This window comes from Mirounga angustirostris, unplaced genomic scaffold, assembly GCF_029215605.1.
Source record: "Mirounga angustirostris isolate CCGP_5_RB_7025 unplaced genomic scaffold, mMirAng1.0.hap1 SCAF_5, whole genome shotgun sequence".
Lineage (NCBI taxonomy): Eukaryota > Metazoa > Chordata > Mammalia > Carnivora > Phocidae > Mirounga > Mirounga angustirostris.
The window spans coordinates 125,793,834-125,810,984 of NW_026991713.1; the positions used below are offsets into that span (position 1 = coordinate 125,793,834).

Consider the following 17,151-nt stretch of genomic DNA (forward strand, 5'->3'; position numbering starts at 1 on the left):
CCTGTGCCCCCAACCAACTACTGACTTGCTTTCTGTGACTTTGGATCAGTTCACACTTTCCATAATTTTATATAAGTGGAATCATACAATATGATCTCAGACTTCCAGCTTCCAGAACTCCGAGACAATTAAATTTCTGTTGTGTAAGTCTCCCAGTCTGTGGTGCTTGTTACAGCAGTTCTAGCACACAATACACTTTTTAAAAAACATGTTATCTCCTTGTATACTTCCTCATATGACATTTTATGTCCGTTATTTTGAAGGAATAGCATAGAATAAAGTAAATTTATAACATAAATTAATTTAGATTGACAACAGTTTATAAGCGAAGAAAAATACATCCTGTAGTGATTTCCCAACAGACTTATACCTACCTCAATAACGAATTTTTTGGTATTTAACATACCCTTGGTAGCAGTTTTCAGTGCCTTTGAGACAGAACACATCAGGGACTTAGAAGTCTGAAGAGTGTAGAGTTGCAGAAAGATTCCCGAGTGCGGGATGAGGAAGCAGATCATAGCTGATGTTGGTGACTACATTTCCGTTTTCTTTATTAGCGGTCACAGGAGGAATTTCTCTTGGGATTCAGTATCCAGAAAGTTTGACTTCTCCTGAAAATCGGTACTATTTGTGTCTTGAGGATGCGTAAGGCTAGTAAGGGATTGTGGCTTCCTCTAGAAGAGCCAAATAATTGGCTCACATCTTTCAACAGCGTGTGCATATCTGTGGGCTGTGCCTACCCATCTTCACTGTTTTCTGACCTATCTTTTCCCCCTTATCCTATTTCCCTTTACTCTGTCATACTGTATCCATTGTGGAAAGAAGAGAGGATAAATAAGTGGATAGATAAGCATATGAATATTATCTTGACCTGCCTTGCCAGGAGTTCCAGATCCTGTCAGAGGTAGACACACCAGATTCTCCAGATCACAGTCTCACTGCAGAATTTGTTGTTAGGTATATACAGCTGAGCCCTCCTTTATTCTAAGACATACCATCTTATACGAAATCAAAGCTGTTGGCAATAGCATACTGGCAGAATGCTCTACTCAAATGATTATGATGTCTATACCGCTCCCACTCTCCCTCATCCTCCTCCCTTGCTTTTTCTTCACCTTATGAGAAATCTGTATTTGAATAGAATTCTGAGTACCGTGGCTGCAGGAAAATGCTGATGTTCTGTGAGGGTGGCACTCTGATTCTTGATTCCACCGCTTAAAAGTCATTGTTCTTGGATTTTTTCCCCCACATTACTTTGTGTCTTTGTGGAAGCATTTGTTTACCATATTCTGCAAATGTGCTGTCTCCAAATGGATTGAAAACCTACCTGAAGGCACATCTTAGTCATCTATGTAATAACTACAAGGCTTATTATAATGGTATGCACAAAGCAACACCTCAAGAGTGTTTGAGTTGTTTCTGATTATTAATATTGTGGTGTTTAAGGAGACTTGCTAGGAAGGGGTCCAATAAATACCCTCCAGTGAGGGACACCTGGGTGGCTCAGTCTGTTAAGCGTCTCCCTTCAGCTCAGGTCATGATCCCCGGGTCCTGGGATCCAGTCCCACAGTGGGCTTCTTGCTCAGCCTGCTGGGAGCCTGCTTTTTCCCTCTGCCTGCTGTTCCCCCTGCTTGTGCTCGCTGTCAAATAAATAAATAAAAATCTTTTAAAATAAATAAATGAATAAATAAATAAATGGAAGCGGGAACTAACAGTTATTGAATCTATCATGAGTCACATACAATTTTTTTCTCATACAATCCTTATGGTTATTCCCTAAGGTAGAAACTGGGAAGAAAAGGAAAGAAGGGAAACTGAGCTGGGCTTTCAAGCTCTCAGTAGACAAGCAGGAGGTGGAACGCAGTCTGATTTCAAAGCGAAGCTTTGCGTCCCCCTTCCCTTCTTTGCATCCTTGGGTGGAGCACCTGCTACGGGTGTTCAGTTTCCCTTCGCGATACCGTTCCTGCACAGACAACGGGCACTCTGCACCAGAACGCCACCCGTGTTGAGTCAAGGTTGCCGGCAGGAGGCACCCTCGTCGCGCCACGTCCTAGATCCTAGCCGGCTGCCCCCGCCCAGCATCCCGCCGTTCGGACAAATTAACCACGCGGTTCGCCGGCCGCGGACTCTCCGGGGACGCTCCTCGGCACCGCCCCGCCGCCGCAGGGCTCCTCTGATTGGACGTGGCTGCATCCGGCGGGCCAATGGCGCGGGGGCGGGGGGTTCCCGGAAGTGGCGGCGCGCCGGGGGAAGACCTCAGCTTCCGCAGGCGGCGTGAGGGCCGGTCCGCCGAGCTGTGCCGGCGCTATGAGTTCCTTCATGGGGCAGATGGCCGAGTACCCAACCATCTCCATAGACCGCTTCGACAGGGAGAACCTGAAAGCCCGCGCCTACTTCCTGTCCCACTGCCACAAGGGTGAGTGAACGCGGCGCGCCGCCCGCCCCGGGGACGCGGGCTGCGCGGGTTCTGGCCCCGCAGGGAAGCCGCCCGGGGCGCTCGAGCGGCCGAGTGCAGGCTTCGGGAGGCCGGGGCCGAGACTAGCAGGTGCACCTTGTCCCAGCCTGGCTCTCCAGCGTCTCTGAGGCTTTATTTCTTCTGTACGTCGGGACGGAACCGAAACTTGGCGCAACCACCCGGGCCAGTTTGACCAGGCGTAACTTAGGTTCTTTTGGTAGCTCGCCTAGCTGCGAATAGTCAGAGGTCAGCGAGGATTATTACTTATTTCTTCCACCGCATCTTCGCTTCCATGTTATAAAGAAGGCAAGTTTCAGATGAAATTCCGCCCTATCCCACCTCCCGCTTGCTTGATTTATTATCAAGCAAGCGCATGCACACACGCTCAGACATCCTGTCTGAAAGCTCTATGAAGTGCAAGCTCCCCCTCCTTTTAGGTGTTCTGCCCATAACCAGTATAAAAGTTTAGTGTTTGAGGCAACCAGAATACTAAGATTTCACAGCTGCGCACAGTTAGGGAATAGGCCCTGATAAGGCCTGGAGGCTAGAGGCTCCAGGTGAGGCTGGAGTGTCTCTAAAACGTTCTAGCCAGTCTCCAGAGCTGGAGGAGCACTCATTTTGCAACCGTTGGCCACGCGTAACATCTAGTACGCCGAAGTTCCTGCTTTTGGGAAATGCCTCTGCTTTTTTGCTGTGACCTATGAATTTTCTCTCAATGGGGATAAATCTGGACTTCCTCTCTCGATTTGCTGAATAGCACTGTGAGCCTCTTTGAGGGTCTTTCTACTTAGTCTCCAGAATGTTTTTCATTGTGAATCTCCTCTTGGGCGAGGATACCTCTGTTTTACCTTTTGTCTTGAGCCTCACTGGAGTTTCAGAATTCAAAATGTGCTAGCCATGATCGGAAGTGTGGCGTAGGGGCTTGCCCTTTATGTTTACAAGTAGTGAGTTTGGAGAAGGAATCCATCTAAAGGAATCTGAAATCATGATCATTAGTTTGTAAGTTAAGCAAGAAACTGACTCCCTATTATTGAGCAGTTTATAATAACTGTTCCTGTTCTCTCATGACATGTAAGTCTGTTTATGCAACCAGAATATAAACTCATCAAGGGCAAGAACTCAACTTCTGCTTTCAGAAATTTCCCACACTGCTTACTGGTAGTTTTTAACCTGTGAGAAACATATTTCTTTGATGTGCTGTGGACTTGTGGACTGAATTGTGCCCCCCCCCCCCATTTATATGTTGAAGCTCAAACCCTCTATGTGACTGTATTTGGTGATTGGGTTTTTAGGAGGCAAAATTTAAATGAGCTTATAAGGGCGTGGTCCTAACTCGTTAGGATTGATGGCCTTATAAAAAGAGGAATAGAGATTTTTCTCTCTCCACACACACACACTGAAGAAGGGCCATTTGCAAGCCAGGAGGAGACGTCTCACCAGAAACCACCCCTGGCACCTTGATCTTGGAATTTAGCCTCCAGAACTGTAAGAAATTTTGTGGTTTAAGCCACCTTGTCTGTGGTATTTTATGTCAGTCTGAACCAACTGATAACAGAATATCTGGCAAGATCTTTGGACTCTTTTGATAGGAAAAAAATCACATAAATGCATTTACATCGCACTTTGATAGAACATCTCATCCCACGGCCCACTCAGTCCTGTTTATGGACCATCTGGAACCCAGGGCTACGCTCAGGGCAGGCTTTGCTAAGCATCAGTGAGGCCTGGAGGACAAGAGGAGACCCGTGGCCTGAGATAGTGGCCCAGGGTTGGAGGAGACCCCTTTAGGGGACAATTTACAGTGACCTAATCTGGTTCAGCGAAAGGAAAAAGGCCCTGGGAAGGAGACTCTGGGTGCAGTCCTCGCAGCACCAAGTAAACTGACCCATGTTCTCTTGGCTGGCAGTCTTGGGGGTGGCTGGGGTCCTGGGCTGGCTTGATTAAAGCAGCCACAGAGTGCTGCCTGCTGATTTAGTTTGGGAGCATGGAGCCGAGTCCTGATGTAGCCTCTTTTTGCCGTGGCACAAGTTCTTTGGAAATCCCAACCGAAAGTCCTGCCCAGGGATGCCCCCATAGGCCCTACAAGCCTGGACCAGGAGTGCTCTGAGGAGATTCACCCTCCGCGGGCACGCACATGTCTGGTCAAGGTCCGCCGCAGGGGGTGTGGTGACTGCGTTGTTTTCTCTGAAGTTAAGGAAGGATTACCACAGGTAAGTTGAGGCCGCGCGCGCGGGTGTGTGTGTGTGTGTGTCTTGGTGGTAATTCGAATAATTAGGATTGGTTTGATTCATCTAAACTGAGAAGGTGTGGTCACTGCTATCTAGTTCTTCCCATGCTGGAGATTCAAAATGTATTAGAATGCACCATATGTTTAAAGGCCGTGTTTCTGTATCTGTTAATTTGCAGGGCTGAGAAGCGGGCCAGTGTGGATAGAAATACCTTCAACCCAGCAGTCAGAGCAGGCTGAGAAGAGAATGAAACTCTTCTTATGCTGGCCTAAGCCTGAACGAGTTCCAGTGCCTGGAACTGAATGGGTCACATAGAGGGGGGCACGAGGGATGGTTGGATTAAAATTAAAGAAGAACATAAGGAAAGTGCTGGAAGCAGTTCTGAAATGAGTATCTGGTCGCTCATTCTTCTGTGGCTACTCAGAGTTATTTAGACTCTGTCCTGAGATGGAGGGGATTGTTTTCCTTTTAAATGATGACCAGAGATGGTCAGCTTTCCATGGTTCCTGGCCTGTTTTCAGATGCATGTCACCTGTAGAAGAAAGAGCCAATAGCCCACAATCAGTTCTTTTATAAAAGTGAACCTCTTGGGGTGCCTGGGGGCTCGGTTGAGCATCCAACTCTTGATTTCGGCTTAGGTCATGATCTTGGGGTCATGGGATCCAGCCCTGTGTTGGACTCCCTGCTCAGTGGGGAGTTGGCTTCAAGATCCCCCACCCCTGCTCCCGCATGAGCGTGCATGCTCTCTCTCTCAAATAAATAAATCTTTAAAGAAAAGTGAACCTCTCATATATTTTCTCTTAAAAGGAAGCTTGAAAAGAACAGACAACTAACTGTTCGGCCTAAGGATCCTCTCAAAAAAAAAAAAAAAAATGTCCTGGGGCACCTGGGTGGCTCAGTCGTTAAGCTTCTGCCTTCGGCTCAGGTTATGATCCCAGGGTCCTGGGATTGAGCCCCACATCAAGCTCCTTGCTCAGCGGGAAGCCTGCTTCTCCCTCTCCCACTCCCACTTGTTCCCTCTCTCGCTGTGTCTCTGTCAAATATATAAATAAAATCTTTAAAAAAAAAATGTGCTTATGATTTTTGATTCTTTTGTTTTTAGATCATATGAAAGGATTAAGAGCCCCTACCTTGAAAAGAAGGTTGGAGTGCAGGTAATTTATTTTGCTACTTATCTGTGTGTGTGTGTTTTTTAAGTAAACATTTTAATTGAGCTATGACTTACACACGGGAAAGTACATACATCGTAACGGGACACAGTCAGATGAACTTTTACAGGCGAGCACATCTATGAAGCTTCCACTCAGACAGAGAAATAGAACAGGACCAGTGTCCCCGAACAGAGCCCCATCCCCATCCTTCTTCCCAGTCAGCGCTTATCTCCCAGAGGCAACCTGTATCCTGACTTTTTGTCGTCATGGTTTAGCTTTGGCTGGTTGTGAACTTTGTATAAGTAGAACCATACCGAATAGACCCTTCTATTTGTTTTCTTTCACTTAACATTCTGATTGTAACAGGACTCATCATGCTGTTGGGTGTAGCGGTAGTGTGTTCATTTTCATTTCTGTGTGTGTGTGTGTGTGTGTGTGTAGTTGTGAAGACAATTGTATGTTTTTGGATCTTTAAGCCAAACGATTGCATCCTTTTGCTACAGCCCGCTTTTGCCTAAATGTCCATTCCAAAATCTCAAGCTATGTATGAAAGGGCCCTGTTGACTCTCTAACTTCTGACTCAGTGGATGTCAGTCTTCTCTGCAAAGTGCTGTCACTAGTCTGTGTTCGTGATAAATGGGAGCCGGTATTCATTGAATCCTTGGGTACATGCCAGGCACTATGCACTGATGAGTTCCACAGTTTCTTTGAGTGCCTGTGACGAGTCAGGCACTGTCCTGGACGGTGAGGATATAATAGTGACAACACAGATGAAAATCCCTGTCTTCTCGGAGCAAACATCCTCATTAGATCTCTTGATAAGTTTTTGAATAGATACCGTTATTATTTCTATTTTGCAGATGAGGAAACTGAGGAACCAGAGAGGTTAAATTAGTTGCCCAAGGTCACACAGCCAGTAAGTGGCAGGACCAGGATTTCAACCAGGTCTGTCTGATTTTGGAGCCTGTATATTAGTTATCTGTTACTGCGTAACAAATCACCCCCAAACTTAGTGACTTAAATCCACTAATCGTGTGTTCACTTTCTCCGTTTCTGTGGGTCGGGAACGCTGACAGGGCACAGTGGGGGAGGGGGGTGTGTTGGTTTCTGCCTGGCTGGGTGTCCTCAGGGGCTGCCATTATCTGGAGGCCCATTCATTCAGTGTTTGACACCGAGGCTGAGAAGAATCAGGCAGCTGGGGCTTTTGGGCATCTCTGTCGCTACAAAACTCTTCGGCATGGTGACTTCAAGGTAGCTGAACTTCTGAAATGGAGACTCAAGGCTTAGAAAGTGTCTGTCCCCGGGGAGGGCTAGCAGATAGCCATGTTGCCCAGGAGACATAGCCTCCAAAGTCCTGTGACTTTCCTTCGCCACGTTCTGTTGGCAAAGGCAGTTACAAAGATGGGTTGAAGGGGAGGTTAAAATAGACCCCTTCTGTCAATGGAGGGATTTCCATATTTGTTTTGTAAACAGAGCGTGTGTGGTTGGGATATATATTAGTGTGGCCATCTTTAGAAAATATGGTCCACCACAGACTATATTCTTAACCTCTAAGCTTTGCTTTTGAATTTTTAAAGTTTATTATGAAATTGATTTTTCCTCACTAAAAAACAGAAGAGGTTTATATGAAATAAAACCCAGAAGTCTTCTGTTCCCCACTTCTTTCGTTCTTGAGAGATAGCTTCATTTGGTGGTATCTTTCCAGACATACCTGATCATGTGCGAACATGTATCTTTAAGAGTGATGGGGAACACCCTTTTGAGGAGGTCAGAGGGCACAGTATTTTCTCTCATCTGCTTCCCCTTTGTCCTTTTGCACCTTTTTTTTTTTTTTTTAAAGATTTTATTTTTAAGGGGGGACTCCTGGGTGGTGTAGTCTGTTAAGCGACTGGCTCTTAATTTCAGCTCAGGTCATGATCCCAGGGTCATGATCCCAGGGTTGTGGGATTGAGCCCCATGTGGGCTCTGTGCTCAGTGGGGAGTCTGCCTGGGATCCTCTGCCTCTCCCTCTGCTCCTCCTTGCTCACACGCTCTCCCCCTCTTCTCTCTCAAAGTAAATAAATAAATCTTTAAAAACATTTTTTATTTTTAAGTAATCTCTACACCAAATGTGGGGCTCTAACTTACAGCCCCAAGATCCAGAGTCGCACGCTCTACCGACTGAGCCAGCCAGGCACCCCCCTCTTTGCGGTCTTGATGGGACCTAGCTAGTCACAGGTGGTGGCATGTTGGGAACTGCTCTAACAGTTGTTCAGCCAGCTCAGTGTCTGAATGACTTGAGATAACTGATAAGTAATGAAATGTATTTTCTGGTCACCCAGTGGCTCGCTGTGGATTGTACTGACACAGCTTTTCTAAATTTCTTCCTTTCAGCTTGAAGGTTTGCTTATACTGTTCACCTGTTACTAAAGAGTTGTTGTTAACTAGCCCGAAGTACAAATTTTGGGAGAAACGAATCGTAAGTTTTATTTTTTGAATGACACTAATTCTTTTTCTCAAGGGGAAATATTTTTCGAGGTCGATTAAACAAAGCGTTGGAATTATTCAAAGCCCAGTTCCTCCTACGCTACATTTATCTACATTAGTTACAGTGTTGATGTTTAGTCTTTGTAATTCATCAGTTTCGAAGAGGCCAACATTTTATTGTTGCAGATTTGTTCTTCTCGTCCCTCGCAGTTTGATCTTGGGTCTTGGTTTTGTTGGTTTAATCTCATTAACTCTTGCTAAGTTGCATTTTAATACTTCAAAGTGTAAAATGTTTAACCCAATCGATAAATCCTTTTATTTAGGTCATGACATAGTTTAGGAAAAATGAACACATCTTATGGGTTATGATAAAGGGATAACAACTGGAATAAAGAGAGTGGACAGCTTTGAATCTGACAGAATAAAATGGAGCTGTCCAATGGAAAGCATAGTAAAGGGGAGAAACAAAAGAATGGCATATGGAAAATGTAAAGATGCCAGGAAAAGTCCTATTACAACAGTAATTACTATAAATATGGCTTTAATTCAACTCCTGCTCAAAATATAATTTTCTCAGTTTAGGTTAAAAAAAAAAAGTTCCACCAGTCTTAGTCTACAAGAGACTTAGATAAAACAAAAGGATAAATGCAGGTTGAAATGGAAATAAACAAAAAAAGGAAAAGATGTACTAAACAATTAGAAGCTAAAAATGCCAGAGTGGCAGTTTTTATGTCATACAAAATAGAATTGAAGGCAAAAGGAGATCTTGTTTCAAAGAGGATGTTATTTACTGTCCGAAGGAACCATGGATCCAGAAGATAGGAACGTAACATGCAATTGACAGAGTAGCTCAAACGGGATACAGTCATCACTGATCCCCCAGTGCTTGATCAGAGAAAGAGAACCACTGGCGGGGAATGCAGTTAGGGTGCACTCTGTGGATTAAACTTTAGGTCATCGTGGGAACTGGCAGAGAAGTCTGAGAAGTGTCAGAGTCTGTTTGATGTTTGCCTGCTACCAGCTTTCAGCTCTCACATCCTCTTTCTACTTCTGCCCCACATTTGGGCAAGCTGATTACAAAAAAAAAAAAGCCCTGGGGCACCTGGGTGGCTCAGTTGGTTGAGCGTCTGCCTTCGGCCCAGGTCATGATCCCAGGGTCCTGGGATTGCGTCCCGCATCGGGCTCCTTGCTCAGTGGGGAGCCTTCTTTTTCCTCTCCCTCTGACCCTCCTCCCCGCTTGTGCTCTCTCTCTCTCTTTCTCTGTCAAATAAATTTAAAAAATCTTATTAAAAAAAAAAAAAGCCTACCCCTCCCTTGGCCCTGACCTGGTTTGAACCACGCAAGCCCAGGCACCCCACCCCACAACCACAATAAAAACCAGGGCCAGTCACTGCCACCCTCTGTCGGCCGGAAGAGCCACTTCCTCCCAGCTGGGGCTCCGCTCTCTCCGCAGTCTCTTGCGCCGCAGTGTGGGGCATACAGTGCTGGCAGCCCCTGTCGGTGCACATGTGGCACATTCAGCCTGGGCTGGGGTCCATTCCCACTCCCCAGAGTGAGCCATCACCGAGGCTGCAACCTTGGCCTGCTCTTAGGCCTGAAGTTGCCGTGGACCCGCCGGCCAGCAGAGAGAGATGAGCTGAGCTGAGAGAGAAGCGGAGAAGGGTAGAGGTGGGCTGGAACCCACAAGGACAACCTGGGACCCCTGTCTGTGTCTCACTCCTCCCAGGCTGGCTAGTGCTGCAGCCCCCCGTTGCCACTGAGTTTCACACTCCTGGCCCAGGCCTTCGAGAAGCTGAAGGAGGAGACACAGCCGAAGGTGGGCTTGCTGCAGTCCTGCCCTGTCTGCGGGCTGAGCCAGCAGGTGCACGTCCATGAGCTGTTAGCACTTCTGGCGCCCGTGCGAGCATTACGACATGGCTACTGGTTCACTTTGGCCTTCCAGATCTCACACGGATGTTTCTTGGGGCCAGCGCCCACCTGGAGGTGTACATGGAAAGGACTTGTGGGACAGTTCCAGCTCAGCTAAGTTGATGGGGTACAAGGCCGCCTCACAGTCTAAGGGACACTAGGCAGCTCAGCAGTCGTAGCCGGAGCACTTTCCACACCACTCTCAGAAACTGAAAGAGGGGCCCGCCTGGGGGGCTCAGTCGGTTAAGCGTCTGCCTTCGGCTCAGGTCATGATCCCAGGGTCCTGGGATCGAGCCCTGCATTGGGCTCCCTGCTCAGTGGGGAGTCTGCTTCTACCTCTGCTGCTCCCCCTGCTTGTGCTCTCTCTCTCTCTCTCTCTGTCAAATAAAATCTTAAAAAAAAAAAAAGAAACTGAAAGAGGAAGGAGGCAGGAAATAAGATAGATTTGAAGGGCATGATTAATAAATGTGAGCTAACAGCAATCCAAGGCACCCAAAGGGAAAAGATCTTTGGTATACATGGAACATTTACAACAATTGACTATGCACTGTGGCACAAAAGAAGTAGGAAATCCTAGTGATCTTTTCTCTGAGTACAATGCAATGATGCTAGAAGTCACAAATAAAAGGAGAGCTAAAATCATCCACATATGTAGGAACTCAGTGCATATAATAACCATTAGGTTAAAGAGGAAGTTGTAAAGAAAAACATGCAGTACTTAGAACTGATGGACAGTGAGAACACGACACACCAAAATGTGTGTGACACAGCTAAATTAGCACTTGAAGGGAAATTGACAGCATTAAGTACATTTCTTCAAAAACAAAGACCAGAATTACATGGATTGAGTCTTAGTAAGAAGGAAAAGGAGCAACAAAGCAAATTTAAGGTTATGTGGAAGAAGGAATAATAAAGGTAAAAAGACAAGGTAGCGATACAGAGGCTGACAACTACCACAGAAAATAAAAGGGAAGATTAACAAAAGTAAAAGCTCATCTTTAGAGGGATAGAGAGAGATTTCTGCCAAGATTAGAAAAAGAAGATGCCGGACCTACTGCGGGAGGGTGAGGGACACCACGAATTCCGTCTGGAGGCACCTTTGAGCTCGCCAAGTAGACACCATGAGCAAAGCTCACCCTCCCGAGTTGAAAAAATTTATGGACAAGAAATTATCATTGAAATTAAATGGTGGCAGACATGACCAAGGAATATTGTGGGTGTTTGATCCATTTATGAATCTTGTGATAGATGAATGTGTGGAAATGGCAATGAACAATAGTAGGCAACAGAACAATACTGGAATGGTGGTAATACGAGGAAATAGTCTCATCATGTTAGAAGCCTTGGACCAAGTATAAACAATGGGTGTGTTCATGAAAAGAAATCAACTGCTTCCACATGTCCCCTCTCCATTGTACCTGTTTCACTCCAATATAAAAACCAGGTCGTGTGCATTTTCATATTGAACTTTTTTGTTAAGTGAACTTTTATAATAGTCAAAAAAAAGAAGATGCGTATAAAAATACAGAATGATAAAAGGAAAATAACTATTAATAGCAGTGCATTTATTGGAAAATTAATGATCGTATATTTGATAATTTAGTCGAAGTGGATAAATATCTGGATAAGTAGGAAGGTATCAAATTGAGGCAAGAAAAGTGGAAAACTTGAATAAGTAAACATTGAAGAAATTAAAACAACTTAACAAAGATCTCTTATTTTTTTTTTTTTAGATTTTTTTTTTTTAATTTATTTGAGAGAGAGAGAGAGAGAGAGCACAAGGGGGGGAGCGGGAGAGGGAGAAGCAGACTCCCCACCAAGCAGGGAGCCTGATGCGGGACTCGATCCCGGGACTCCAGGACCACGACCTGAGCCGAAGGCAGCCACCCAACCAACTGAGCCACCCAGGCGCCCCAACAAAGATCTCTTCTTCAATAAAGCCCCAGGTCCAGATGGTTTTATAGGTGCATTTTGCCAAATGTTCAAAGGACAAATAATCCCCATACTGGATGAGTTTTTGTGGGATATAGTAAAGAGATGAGCTGCTCAGCCTTGTTGGCAGAATTGATAATGATAGTGCAACAGGGAGAAAAGCCATTTCATGTATGACCACGTGAATATCCTGATTAAGGTGGTAGCTAACTGAATCTCACAGTAATAAATAAGTGCTTTGTGAATACAATACAATGTGTTTATTCCAGAATGCAAGGATTTTTTTTTTTTTTAAGATTTTATTTATTTGAGAGAGAGCATGAGCGGGGGAGAGAAGCAGACCCCCAATGAGCAGGGAGCTGGATGTGGGACCTGAGCCAAAGGCAGACGCTTAACCACACCGAGCCACCCAGGCGCCCCCAGAATGCAAGGATATTTTTAACACCCAAGTCTCAGTCACTGTAAGTTTTAGGATATCAGTGGACTGAAAAGATGAACAATTACGTTAATTTATTCATCAGCTACTTACTGAATGCCTCTTGTGTGAGTTGCTGTCGTAGTAAAATGGACCAGGCCACCTCGGAGCCCTCTGCCGCAGCCCGAATCTGTGAATTAGGCCAGCACCTCAGGGATGGATCCAGGCTGCATTTTGCAGCATGAAGCCTAAGCATGCAGAGCACATGGCCACATGTGTTACTGAGACTCAAGTTGAGAGGGGAGAGGGCAGTGGGAGGACAGGGATGGGGAGGTGAAGGGAGAAAAATTGAATTCATGGAAATAGAATTGCTGTGTCAAGGGATATGTAAGTTTAGGAGGCATTTAATCCATGTTGCCACGTCAGCCACAGGAAAGGCGATCCTTTAGCTCTATCATGTCTTCAAGCTGCTAAAATGTTCAGTATCGCGAAATCAGAAATTGTTACACAGTCTTAGTAACTTCTTCTAAGTCCCTTTTTTGTGTTTGAGATGGCAAAGGTTTGTAAATCCATGAAAAACTGAAAACACTTGGTATGATGTACATATGATCTCTTATTTTAATAGATATCCATTGAAATTGAAACTCCTACTCAGATACCTTTAGTCGATGAAGCGTCAGGCGAGGTAAGTAAAAATATAATTTTTAAAAATTATTGTTTAATAATATGATTGTTTTTCTCTGTTATTTTGAATGCTCATCTTACCATAAATGAAAGTTATAGTAATTGGGTGAGTTTGTAGGGAAAAAAAAATATTTGTGTTGTATTTCTTTTCTACATAGTCTACAAGGTAGACTTCTGTGTGAATTGCTCCTTTTTAGTATGTTACCTGCTAATGATGAGAACTCCAGGTATTGATATTATTACATAATGTCATTGTTACATTTATTATGTTTATTATAATATTCAGGATATAATGTGCTTAGTGCTTTTGTAGCAAATATATGTATTTGTGATTTTCTTTTTTTCTGAATTATTTCTTACTTAAGAAACAGTGTCCAAGTGGATCCAATATACTTTTTGTCCTTAAATTTAGAAGCAGGTACTTTTCTTTTGTGAATGTATTGGTTTAATAATCAAGATTATGGACCTTTCATTTTTTTTTACCTCAAATTCTTCCTAGGGCCAGGAAGTATTTTCCTATTTTATGGTAAATCTAGTTAATATTCGTTCCATGGCCTGGTTATAACCTGCTTTGTCGACACATTGAACTCTGAAGGGTGTCCGTTGTTTAACCAGGATCAGGCTGACTTTTCACATCTCCTCTCTGGAGAAGATCAGGTGTGTGAAGTCGTCCTCATTGAATTGTTCACCAAGGGAGGACTGCAGGGCCAGTTGAGGGCGGGTTAAAAAGGAGGGAAAAAGGATAGCCCGAAGGTCCCTAAATGCTGACCTCAGTTAGTGAATGCCAGATTCCTCTGATTGCCTCGCTGCCTTATGTTGGTGAAAGGTGTTGTCAAAACTGGGCTCCAGAGAGCAGGCAGCTCCTGTTGACCAGAGTCTGGCCATCCCACTCTGGTCCTTTGTTTATTCTCATGCACTGTGGCTCCATGCATTGTGTCTCCACTAACCACAGGACCCTTGCTCTAAGGGGGCCATCGGAATGAATGACATTAGACTTCCGGGAGGAATCGCCGTTATTGGGAGCGAGCGAGCGTGTCCAGAGCTCTGCCCTAGTAGGACAGTACATGTAGAATGGTGACCTGGGCCCAGACGACATCAGCCTTTTTTTTTTTTTTTTAGTTTAATAATAGCTTTATTGAGATATCATTCATATACCATACAGTTCACCCCATTTAAAATGCATGGTTCAGTGGCTTTTAGTATATTCACGGAGTTGTGTGTTCACCACCACAATCATTTTTCAAGTATTTTCATCACCCAAAAAGAAACCCTATACCCATTAGCAGTCATTCCCTACTTCTCCCTCCCCCAGCCCATGGCAACCACTACTCTAAGTCTGTAGGATTTGCCTGTTCTGGACATTTCGTATCAATGAAATCGTACTGATGTGGTCTTTTGTGACTCGCTTCTTTCACTTTGCATAATGGTTTCACGGTTTATCCATGTTGTGGTATGATGTCAGGATTTCATGTCTTGCCGTGGCCCGAATAACATTCCATTGTGTGGAGAGACCACATCCTGTTCGTTCGCTCATCAGCTGATCGACATTTTGGTTGTTTCTACTTGTTGGGTAGTAGGAGCAGTGCCGCTGTGGACATTCACGCCCAGGTTTTCGTGTGGATGCCCGTTTTCATTTCTCTCGTGTGTGTAGCTCGGAGTGGAGTTGCTGGGTTATACTCTCGCTGTGTTTGACTGTCGTTCTGTGGGTGAGGATTCCATGTGTCTCCAGGATTTGGCGTGTGAGGAAATGACATACCACATGCTGGAGAAATACCTGAATCTGTTCTATTGAGGGGAACTGGGTTCTGCTGTTAACTTCTATTATTATTATTTTTTCTTTATTTTCTTTTTAGAAGGAAGAGGTGGTTGTGACTCTCTTACCAGCTGGTCATTGTCCAGGATCAGTTATGTAAGGGGGCTCATCTATTTTGCCATTTTATTATGCATGGATATGTATTGTGTTTGTAGAAATAAATGTTTAGGGTCTAGAAAATAATATGTGTAGGGATATTACTTCTTTAATATGTAGATGGCAATTTCTTTAATCTTTGTTTCCAAATTGAACTTGGGGGACTGAGGTGAAGATCAAGTTAGAAATGTGGCTTTCTTATAATGGAAGCCTTCCATGGCCGTTTCTCCATTGGCTTTGCATTTTCTTCTCCCATGGATTTTTCTCTCCATGAGCAGGAGTGATCTGTAGTTGAGAGTGCTAACACATTTCGGGGGATGCCTACTGCAAAGGCAATAGTACATTCCATTATGTTATCTGCCTCCCCCCCACCCCCCGAAAAGGTGGCGGCTGAGTGCCTGGTAGGGTGTAGAGCTGTTAAAGTCCCATTAATACTGTATTGCAGGTGGCTATGTTCGGCAGGAAACATTTGCTGTGGATTTAATGTGTATTTGCTTTATGAGGGTGTTGTCACCAAGACATATTTCCTTCTCAGGTTTTTATTTCAGGGCAATAATGGAACAGTCTTGTACACGGGGGACTTCAGGTTGGCAAAGGGAGAAGCTTCCAGAATGGAGCTTCTGCACTCCGGGGGCAGGTATTGGACTTTATGTAATTCCCTTTTTTTTTTTTTGAGAGGGCGTGCATGAGCAGGGGGAGGGGCAGAGGGGGAGAAAGAGAGAATCCCAGCCAGACTCCACGCCCAGCACGGAGCCCGACGCGGGGCTCCATCTCATGACCCCGAGATCGTGACCTGAGAGGAAATCAGAAGTCAGATGCTTAACTGACTGAGCCACCCAGGCGCCCCAGACTTCATGTAATTCTTGGAGGACTGAATCATCTAAAGAGTTTTACTGCTCCTTTCCCCCCAAATACAAGCCTTTGTTTCAGGTAGAAGTCGAAGTTTATTATATTTGTGACAGTAAAGCAAAATTTTCTTCTTAAAATGGGGTGATGGTAACTTTCTGTATGTTGATTGGGGCAGTAGTTATGTGAACTTGTCAAAATTCACTGAACCATATTTACACATCTGTGTAATTTATTGTGTGGAAATCATTTCCCAACAAAATTGATTTCACAAAAAAATTCCAAATTCAATGGGACACCCTCTAATATTAGTGAGAATTTAAACTTCACATATGTTTTATTTCACATTAGATGGTTAACACCAATTGTTGTTTTTTTTTTTTCTAGAGTGAAAGACATCCAAAGTGTATACTTAGATACTACTTTCTGTGATCCAAAATTTTATCAAATTCCTAGTCGAGTAAGTCTCCCCGTAGAAGCAGGGTGGTAACCGGGGTGTGGTTGTATTTCTAGTAGGAAGTTTCTAGAATAACATGTCAGTTCATAATCGTCCCATAATTAATTGGCATTAGTACCTGTGACTGTTGGGAGTGGAAAGGGTGAGTGACGTTCTTAAAAGTGTTAAATGCCTTTTAAAACTCCTGACCAGGAGGAGTGTCTGAGTGGAGTAGTAGAGCTGGTTCGAAGCTGGATCACTCGGAGTCCATACCATGTTGTGTGGCTGAACTGCAAAGCAGCTTACGGGTATGAGTACCTATTCACCAATCTTAGTGAAGAATTTGGAGTCCAGGTATGGTGATGGCTCCTCCTTTTCTATTGCTCCTTCCATCCTCTCCTTTCCTCCCTCTTCCCGCCCCCCAAAAACCGACTGCAATAAGGAAGCAGCCTATGAAAGGGCATGTGTTGGGGGCCTGGGTGGCTCAATCGTTAACCGTCTGCCTTTGGCTCAGGTCATGGTGCCAGGTTCCTGGGATCGAGCCCCACGTCTGCTCCCTGCTCAGTGGGGAGTCTGCTTCTCCCTGTGCCTTCACCTCTCCCCCTGCTTGTGGTAGAGAATCAGACACATATGTTTACGTACATGTATGCATGTGTGTCCTGAGTTGCCCTGGGAAACCTATTTCTTTCTGTGGGTCCTGGTCCAGGTGTGTGAAAAGCAC

General features: G+C 44.7%; 2 protein-coding genes across 9 annotated transcripts in view; both read left to right on the forward strand.

The window, feature by feature from the left end:
* The first annotated feature begins 2,142 nt into the window (after positions 1-2,142).
* Positions 2,143-17,151, forward strand: part of DCLRE1C (DNA cross-link repair 1C) — a 31,757-nt gene continuing 16,748 nt past the window's right edge. Inside the window, exons 1-9 of one of the 8 annotated variants that reach the window (XM_054507350.2) lie at positions 2,330-2,416; positions 5,786-5,837; positions 6,695-6,779; positions 8,208-8,292; positions 13,181-13,240; positions 15,093-15,148; positions 15,684-15,785; positions 16,382-16,454; positions 16,644-16,784. In XM_054507350.2, the coding sequence (XP_054363325.2) occupies positions 15,147-15,148; positions 15,684-15,785; positions 16,382-16,454; positions 16,644-16,784 (318 nt within the window). In that variant the 5' untranslated portion in view covers positions 2,330-2,416; positions 5,786-5,837; positions 6,695-6,779; ... (1 more) ...; positions 13,181-13,240; positions 15,093-15,146. Of the gene's footprint in view, positions 2,417-5,785; positions 5,838-6,694; positions 6,780-8,207; positions 8,293-13,180; positions 13,241-15,092; positions 15,149-15,683; positions 15,786-16,381; positions 16,455-16,643; positions 16,785-17,151 lie in introns of those variants that run through there. The other 7 variants (XM_045874370.3, XM_045874373.3, XM_064592030.1 and 4 more) reach the window with 7 other exon arrangements.
* On the forward strand, positions 8,299-13,174 carry LOC123844212 (small nuclear ribonucleoprotein G-like). Its single transcript, XM_054507352.1, has one exon. It carries the CDS (start codon positions 11,330-11,332, stop codon positions 11,564-11,566), a length of 237 nt encoding a protein of 78 aa, XP_054363327.1. The 5' UTR covers positions 8,299-11,329; the 3' UTR covers positions 11,567-13,174.

What these genes read in the sequence shown, in the direction of transcription:
- LOC123844212 (XM_054507352.1), top strand. Translation starts at nt 11,330, where the DNA reads ATGAGCAAAGCTCACCCTCCCGAGTTGAAAAAATTTATGGACAAGAAA.